Genomic DNA, 10,000 nt, shown 5'->3' on the forward strand with positions numbered 1-10,000 from the left:
TCCCCCCTTTGTGGAAAAAAAACAAAAAAAACAAAAAAAACAAAAAGATTAAACAAACGTATATTTAGGTTTTTTAGGATTGTTGGCACTCAATTGGGTTGGGTCTATTTGCAAAACCGTAATATTAGAGTTTTGGCACTCAATGTGTAGCTGAGGGTTACTGAAAGGACTGTATATGGGGGAGATTTGGCACTCGCCCCTGTTTGTCGGTTAGAACAAATGGACACAGGACCACCACCTTGGTACATCCACTTTACTGACTTTAGTGACAGTAGAATAGTATGACAGTCTGACAGTATGGTCTGGAATACAAAACCAAAAAACACACGTTCATGTTCATGAAAGCAACACTGTACCAAACTAACAAATTAGCACAAAGTACAAACAATGACACAAAACTGAATTAAATAAAGAACAGAAGCACAAAACCTACAACATAAAGGACTCACTTATCAGGAATGACACACACTGCACAGAGAGGTCTGCTCTGGAGGCAAACAAACTAGACTGACACTCTGGGTCATGTTAACCTGAACACAATAAATGATAATTGGAGTAGGCTGGCTTCAATATTCAACGTATTAAACTATACTGTGTGTGTGTGTGTGTGTGTGTGTGTGTGTGTGTGTGTGTGTGTGTGTGTGTGTGTGTGTGTGTGTGTGTGCGCGTGTGTGTGTGTGTGTGTGTGTGTGTGTGCGTGTGCGTCAGTCTCTAGAGGAGTGTGAGGGTCTAGGCTCCTCCCATCTAGGCTCCTCCCTTCTAGGCTCCTCCCATCTAGGCTCCTCCCAGTCAGAGCAGAGCAGAGCTGATCTGGAGATGAAGATGGACGACACCAAAGAACACATCCGTAGAGCTGAGGTACTACACACTATACACACACTATACACACTATACACACACACACACACACACACACACACACACACACACACACACACACACACACACACACACACACTATACACACACACACACACACTATACACACACACACACTATACACACACACACACACACACACACACACACACACACACACACTATACACACACACACACACACACACACACACACTATACACACACACACACACACACACACACACACTATACACACAAAAAGTGTTCTCTTTCTGAAAACCCTATTTTCCCTGTAATGTTTATGTTTGTGCAGTTCGTTTCCCGGCCACCAGGGGGTGATGCCTCCATAGACTTCCATAGACTTCCTTACGTCCCGGACAAACATAACAACAACAACAACAATAGGGAAAATACGGATTTCAGAAAGAGGCCTGTGTTTCAATGCAGGAAAACACCCCAGCATCATTATATAGTGGCTGATAGAGGGGAAAAAATGCAAAATATATATATATAAATATTTTTTAAATTTAGGCTTAATGTTCCCTACAATGCCTTTAAACTTCATTTAAATCAGCACAGTGTAAGTTAACGTCAGTCAGCGCCATCAGCGCCATCTTCATAATAGATAAATACACATTCAGAACAGGAAAACAAATGTTTTTTTTCTCCCCCTTTTTGTCCCCCTCTGTTTTTTTTCGGGCTTTCGGGCCTAACATGAGTCGGGTTTGGGCCGAGCCTCGGGCCGGCCCAGTCGGGCCCAGTTAGGGCCGAGCCTTAATTTTCAGGCCCGTTGAGAACTCTACCACTGACTCCTCCCATAAGCCCACTGACTCCTCCCATACACCCACTGACTCCTCCCATTAACCCACTGACTCCTCCCAACAGCATTGAAGCATCATCATTAATATTTAATGAGAGCATTAATATTTAATTTCATGAGAGCCTTCAGTATCGTCTTCTTCACAGAGCAGTAGACTTCCTCCCATTTTGTAACCCTCTCTCTCTCTCTCTCTCTCTCTCTCTCTCTCTCTGTCTCTCTCTCTCTCAGACGGTCAAGTTAAAAGCTGAGGCCAGGCTGGACCTCCTCAGACAAGTGGGCGTGGCCGTAGACACCTGGCTGAAGAGTGCCATGAATCAGGTGTGTGTGTGTGTGTGTGTGTGTGTGTGTGTGTGTGTGTGTGTGTGTGTGTGTGTGTGTGTGTGTGTGTGTGTGTGTGTGTGTGTGTGTGTGTGTGTGTGTGTGTATTTCGTGTGCGTGCTACACTGTGTGTGAATGCAGTGTGCAGGGACGTGCAGAGGGATTTGGAATTTCAAAAGGGCAGCCTGTAGCCGGCCTGCCCGATTACCATACTTTTAGGCCCGAAAACCAGAAAAAACCCGAAAAGGTGTCATTACGTACTTAATGTCCTCAAAGTCACACATCCAACAGGCTGTGCGGACGGGTAAAAGGGTGTGTGTGTGTGTGTGTGTGTGTGTGTGTGTGTGTGTGTGTGTGTGTGTGTGTGTGTGTGTGTGCGTGTGTGCGTGCGTGCGCGTGCGTGTGTGTGTGTGTGTGTTTGCTTTGTTGACTATTCAAAAGTAGAAGATCTACAAGCTCATAGCGTGTCACTTCGTGCCGCACTGTGAGCTTGTAGATCTGCTATTTTTGAACGTGTTTGAAAGACATCGAAATGTTTTGTGCGATTTTGAATCATTTATTAAATAAAATTCCCATCAGGTGATGGAAGAGCTGGAGAATGAACGCTGGGCCAACTACAATACCCATGATCCTTCACTGTCGGTGAGACCACACCCCCTCCCCTCACTACTACACTACCCATGATTCTTCACTTATTAGCCCTATCTCTGGGACCCCAATTTATATTATAAAATCAATGTTCATGTAACTCTGAGAGTGTAACACATGGAACCAAATGGACCCGTTATGGTTCCATGTGTACACTCTCAGAGTCACAGACCTGTAAGGGTCCATTTGGTTCCTAACTATCTATTAGCTGGGGACCCCCCGGAACTCCCTCAAGGACCCCTGGGGGTCCGCGGACCCCACTTTGAGAACAAACAAGGTAAGGGACCATTAGCATCATTGATTAGAATAGAATGACCAAGTCAGACGTAAACAAAGCCCTGAGCGGTTCTAAAGTTTATTTATCTATATATTAATATGTTTATTAGGTCTGTATCTGCTCTGTGTGCATGCAGGGGAGAGGGGGCGGAGTTAGGGGAGAGGGGGTGGAGTTAAGATAAGATAAGATGTTTATTTGTCATTGCATGATCAACATACAGTGTTGTTTAGTTACAATCCATAACAACAACAGCATCAGCAACAAAGAGAAAAAAGGATAAATATAAAATATACAACACTGCTCGATCAATAAAACCTAACTATCCATCATTTAGCTGGGGACCCCCTGGAACTCCCTCAAGGACCCCTGGGGGTCCCCGGACCCCACTTTGAGAACCAACGACCTAAAGGAACTCCTCAAACCCCCGAACTCCACCCGCTCCACCCGCTCACTCCGCTCTAGAAACTCAAACGCACTCGAGCCCCGCACAACAAATCTCCTCACCATGAGAGATCGGTCCTTCTCGCTCCTCCACTGTGGAATGCTCTCCCAGACCATCTGAGAGCACCACAGTCCATTGACACTTTTAAAAGGGGCCTAAAAACCTTCCTTTTTAACAAGGCATTTGCCTAGATAGAGATGTAGTTGTTTTATTCTTTTTAAAGGGGATACACCATGAATTTTAACTTTTTCTTCATTTTTGTGTGTTTTTGGTCTCCCCCACCTCTCTTCTGTTCCAACAAATACCCGACTTCGAGCATGCAGGCTTTCATAGCCTATCTGTGTTTTTGTATGTAAATTGGTCTGAAAACAGTCCGTCACATTTGTTCCCCCTGCCTACGTCACGTCTGGGAACAATTCCTCCCGTTTTTCAGTTCTAAAAAAAAAAATATATATATATATATATATTTTTTATTATTATTATTTTATTTTATATATATTTTTTCTTATTTTATTTTTTTACTTTTTCCACACAGAACCAGGACATAACATGCATACAAACTTGCTCAATAGCGCCCCGTGCCAAACAGGACAATGTGGTATTGCAGGTGAAAGTGCTTTATAAGCCAGAGAGAAGTTAGTTGGAATGAGTATATCTGAGGCTTGACTTAGGCTCAAACCTTTTGAAAAACGTTTGAGGGACATAAACAATATGATATTATTGATTGATGATTATTGATTGATATTAATATTATTATTATTTTTTTAATTCATGGTGTAGCCCCTTTAAACTTCTACTGTGTTTTGCTGACTTGATTTGAAGTTTATTCATTTCACTGTTTTTATTATCATCGTTGTTTTTTTCTTCTTTCTTTTTAGTTTTTAAACCTGTAGCACTTTGACATTTGTTTGAAATATAAAGTGTGTTACAAATAAAATGTATTAGTATTATTTAAATGTATTAATTACTTAAAAACTTTAGTTACTAGTTACTTTTCAGATATAAATTATGATATTACAAAACATACATTAACCACTTTAGCCCTATTTTATACCGAGGCTATTTGAAAATAGCAGATCTACAAGCTCACAACGCGTTGTGAGCTTGTAGATCTGCTATTTTCAAACATTTTAGTACTTTTACTTTTGGTACTTTAAGTACATTTTGATGGCAATACTTCTGTAATTTTACTCAAGTAAATTTAGAATTCCGGACTTTTACTTGTAACAGAGTACTTCTACAGTGCAGTATTGATACTTTTACTTAAGTAAAACATTTGAGTACTTTTTCCACCACTGAACAGTTTAAAGGCATTTAGCAGAGACTGTAAACTATAAACTGTTTGTTCTCAACACTATGTTAAACAACGGCTTTAGAAGCATTTATAGAATCTGACTGAGATCTTTAAGGGTTAAAAACCTTTCAATAGTTTATATAACACATGGTGTCATAAACTGTTTGTTCTCAACACTATGTTAAACAACGGCTTTAGAAGCATTTATAGAATCTGACTGAGATCTTTAAGGGTTAAAAACCTTTCAATAGTTTATATAACACATGGTGTCACATTGGACTTTGACACACACACACACACACACACACACACACACACACACACACACACACACACACACACACACACACACACACACACACACACACACACACACACACACACACACACACACACACACACACACACACACAGAGAGTTTACCGTGTCAACAGAGATCTGATGACTCAACTGTTATCGGTCACACAATGACTTTGGGACACACCGACACACACACAAGCACACACACACACACACACACACACACACACACACACACACACACACACACACACACACACACACACACACACACACACACACACACACACACACACACACACACACACACACACACACACACACACACACACACACACATGCTTTTGTCCCATAGATGTTTCTCCCAGCTTGCTTGGATCAGGTGACTGACAGGTGTGTTAGCCAATCACATTCCCAGGGGAGACAGCGGAGGGGGGGGGCGGTCACACGCCAGTCCCTTTGTGTGTGTGTGTGTGTGTGTGTGTGTGTGTGTGTGTGTGTGTGTGTGTGTGTGTGTGTGTGTGTGTGTGTGTGTGTGTGTGTGTGTGTGTGTGTGTGTGTGTGTGTGTGTGTGTGTGTGTGTGTGTGTGTGTGTGTGAGGGCAGTTGGACGTACAGTAACACATACAGTAACAAACGTCAGGGCAGTCAGACAGACGCACAGACCCTTTAAAGGCAGCCTGCAGACAGACAGACAGACAGACAGACAGACAGACAGACAGACAGACAGACGTATTAGCCGACTAAAGATCAGATCTACAAGCAGAAGAGTGTGAGTGACACTTGATTTATAAATCAGGTATTACCCCCCAAAAATAGCCGATCTACAAGCTCACAACACGTCGCGTTGTGAGCTTGTAGATCGGCTATTTTTGGTGAAGACGTTCAGTGTAGACTGAAAAACAAGTCTGTTTTAAATGGTTAAAATAAGTGTTAAATAGATCTATATTGTGATAGTAATCATTGCTATAGAGTGTGTGTTCAGTAACAGTGTTAAATAGATCTATATTGTGATAGTAATCATTGCTATAGAGTGTTTGTTCAGTAACAGTGTTAAATAGATCTATATTGTGATAGTAATCATTACTATAGAGTGTTTGTTCAGTAACAGTGTTAAATAGATCTATATTGTGATAGTAATCATTGCTATAGAGTGTTTGTTCAGTAACAGTGTTAAATAGATATATATTGTGATAGTAATCATTACTATAGAGTGTTTGTTCAGTAACAGTGTTAAATAGATCTATATTGTGATAGTAATCATTACTATAGAGTGTTTGTTCAGTAACAGTGTTAAATAGATCTATATTGTGATAGTAATCATTGCTATAGAGTGTTTGTTCAGTAACAGTGTTAAATAGATCTATATTGTGATAGTAATCATTACTATAGAGTGTTTGTTCAGTAACAGTGTTAAATAGATCTATATTGTGATAGTAATCATTGCTATAGAGTGTTTGTTCAGTAACAGTGTTAAATAGATATATATTGTGATAGTAATCATTACTATAGAGTGTTTGTTCAGTAACAGTGTTAAATAGATATATATTGTGATAGTAATCATTACTATAGAGTGTTTGTTCAGTAACAGTGTTAAATAGATCTATATTGTGATAGTAATCATTACTATAGAGTGTTTGTTCAGTAACAGTGTTAAATAGATATATATTGTGATAGTAATCATTGCTATAGAGTGTTTGTTCAGTAACAGTGTTAAATAGATCTATATTGTGATAGTAATCATTACTATAGAGTGTTTGTTCAGTAACAGTGTTAAATAGATCTATATTGTGATAGTAATCATTACTATAGAGTGTTTGTTCAGTAACAGTGTTAAATAGATCTATATTGTGATAGTAATCATTACTATAGAGTGTTTGTTCAGTAACAGTGTTAAATAGATCTATATTGTGATAGTAATCATTACTATAGAGTGTGTGTTCAGTAACAGTGTTAAATAGTTCTATATTGTGATAGTAATCATTACTATAGAGTGTGTGTTCAGTAACAGTGTTAAATAGATCTATATTGTGATAGTAATCATTACTATAGAGTGTGTGTTCAGTAACAGTGTTAAATAGATCTATATTGTGATAGTAATCATTACTATAGAGTGTTTGTTCAGTAACAGTGTTAAATAGATCTATATTGTGATAGTAATCATTACTATAGAGTGTTTGTTCAGTAACAGTGTTAAATAGATCTATATTGTGATAGTAATCATTACTATAGAGTGTTTGTTCAGTAACGGTGTTAAATAGCTCTATATTGTGATAGTAATCATTACTATAGAGTGTTTGTTCAGTAACAGTGTTAAATAGCTCTATATTGTGATAGTAATCATTACTATAGAGTGTTTGTTCAGTAACAGTGTTAAATAGATCTATATTGTGATAGTAATCATTACTATAGAGTGTTTGTTCAGTAACAGTGTTAAATAGCTCTATATTGTGATAGTAATCATTACTATAGAGTGTTTGTTCAGTAACAGTGTTAAATAGCTCTATATTGTGATAGTAATCATTACTATAGAGTGTTTGTTCAGTAACAGTGTTAAATAGATCTATATTGTGATAGTAATCATTGCTGAGTAACACTCTATAGCAGGGATTATTATCAGAATATAGAGATTTTAACATAAAATAATCTTTGGCCCCTATTCTGGGCAAGGCTTTACCCGCTGCCCACTACCAGTGAATTACTGCCCGCTAACCGTGAATTAGGGATAAGGGAGCTGGCATTGTCCCTAAACGGTATTTTGCGGCTGCAATACCCGCTATTCATTATGCCGACTCCGTTGTTTGCGCCTGGAGGTGTGGCCATGGGCGTGTTGTTGCATTATCGCCAAAATTGTTATTTTGCCCACACATCATCATCATACTATAATTCTAGTAACCGTCTTGAGTAGGTGAGTAGGTGAAGCTACCCGGTTCTCCTCAGTGGCTGGACCAATTGCTCTGATTTTGCACACAGCCATTGACCATTACCATCTGAACTTAACTGTGAAGCCCGTTTTTCAATTTCATCAAATATCAGCTTCTTATTAGCGCTTTTGTGTCAAAGAATGTCGCCATGGTTACGGGGCTGCCCAGCTATGGGACGAACTTCCTCCCGGGTTGCCAGATCATGTGCGCATATCTCCCCACGGATGCGTCGACCGGGTATGGTCTAGTGTTTGGTAAAGCACATAGCAGCGGAATATAAAACCACCCGCTATGCTGCAAATTGGTTTGGTAGAGCACGCCTGCAAAAGGACATGTTGGAAGTCGACCGGGGCGCACACCGGCACAACATTCAGAGGCTCTCTCTCTCTTCTAATTCTCAATAAATCTCTGTGATTCTAATTTTCCTATAATCAGCAGAAATTCCACGTGTCAATTGTGTTTATATAAGATGATAGTCAATGTGTGCGTTCTTATGCTCTCCAAAAGACACACGTCAGTTTTATTCATCTTTTACGCAGAAAATAATGAACTGATTACACAAATATAAAGTTCTCTCTAATCAGTAACATGTAGGTGATACTTACACTTACTTGTCTATCAGATGTGGTTTCATTGAAAGGCAATCAATAGATCCTATGAAGTAAACTTGGGACGTATGATGTCCAACGTTATGGCGCTTCAGTGCGGCTCCTGTGACATGAGCAGTGCTGCCAGGTCTATGAAAACCAGCCATTTCATCTTTAAATAAGTCAACTTTATTGACAGCATGTTTGATAACAGTTGAGAGCAGAGGTTGTGGATGGAGGGTGAACTTTGAACTTTGTGTGTGTGTGTGTGTGTGTGCGTGCGTGCGTGCGTGCGTGCGTGCGTGCGTGCGTGCGTGCGTGTGTGCGTGTGTGCGTGTGCGAGAAAAGATTCTAATAGTTTAGGATCCACATTGTATCACCGTTTCCACTACAAGGCACTTGTTGTCTTTCTCGCTGTTGCATTCAAATAAATCCCAAATAGGACCATATATCTCCCAACTCTTTTCTCCGTCTCATTATAAAGTAACGTGCAGTCAGTGCTGCACACGTACGCCGATGCACATTGAAAACAACCAGAGTAACTCGCCCCAAAACACGCCCACCCTAACCCTAACCCCAACCCCAACCCCAACCCTAACCCCAAACCCAACCCCAACCCCAACCCCAACCCTAACCCTAACCCCAACCCCAACCCCAACCCCAACCCTAACCCCAACCCCAACCCTAACCCCAACCCTAACCCTAACCCCAAACCCAACCCCAACCCCAACCCTAACCCTAACCCCAACCCCAACCCCAACCCCAACCCCAACCCTAACCCCAACCCCAACCCCAACCCCAACCCCAACCCCAACCCCAACCCCAACCCCAAACCCAACCCCAACCCCAACCCCAACCCCAACCCCAACCCCAACCCCAACCCCAACCCCAACCCCAACCCTAACCCCAACCCCAACCCTAACCCCAACCCGTGAGCTACATCAGAGGACCAACGGTGACCACAGCTGACAAACAGAGAACTGCTCAGGGGAAATAAATGAAATTAATTTAAATAAAAAAAACGAACGTCATTTTGACTAACGTTTCAGTTTGTTTTAGTTAGTTTAGTAAACACACAATACAGCTTCAGTTAGTTATCGTTTTTATTTCATTATTCTAGTTTTTATTTTTAGTTCAGTTAAAGAAAACGTTTTTTTTACATTTGAGTTTTTCGTTATTTTGTTCGTTTTCGTTAACTATAATAACCTCTGTGTGTGTGTGTGTGTGTGTGTGTGTGTGCGTGCGTGCGTGTGCGTGTGCGTGTGCGCGTGTGCGTGCGCGTGCGTGTGTGTGTGTGTGTGTGCGTGTGTGTGTGTGTGTGTGTGTTAGGAGCGCTCAGAGGGGGAGGAGTCTCAGTGTGAGGACAACATGGAGGTGTTTGATGACAGCAGCAGCTCTCCTTCTGGAACCCTGAGGTCATACCCTTTGACCTGTAGGGTCATCTACTCCTATAAGGTAACCTTTACCCTTTGACCTGTAGGCTTTACCCTTTGACCTGTAGGGTCATCTACTCCTATAAGGTAACCTTTAC

At 40.9% G+C, this 10,000-nt stretch overlaps 1 protein-coding gene across 1 annotated transcript in view; it reads left to right on the top strand.

Annotated features, from left to right (window-relative positions):
• LOC311050802 (F-BAR and double SH3 domains protein 2-like) overlaps window positions 1-10,000 on the top strand; it is a gene marked incomplete at its 5' end in the record, with an annotated part of 28,789 nt that overhangs the window by 5,792 nt on the left and 12,997 nt on the right. Inside the window, 4 exons of the mRNA XM_084064965.1 lie at window positions 709-858; window positions 1,909-1,998; window positions 2,578-2,640; window positions 9,799-9,924. Of these exons, the coding sequence (XP_083921091.1) occupies window positions 709-858; window positions 1,909-1,998; window positions 2,578-2,640; window positions 9,799-9,924 (429 nt within the window). The remainder of the gene's footprint in view (window positions 1-708; window positions 859-1,908; window positions 1,999-2,577; window positions 2,641-9,798; window positions 9,925-10,000) is intronic.

The sequence above is a fragment of the Gymnoscopelus microlampas genome, assembly GCF_963454915.1.
Source record: "Gymnoscopelus microlampas genome assembly, chromosome: 8".
NCBI lineage: Eukaryota > Metazoa > Chordata > Actinopteri > Myctophiformes > Myctophidae > Gymnoscopelus > Gymnoscopelus microlampas.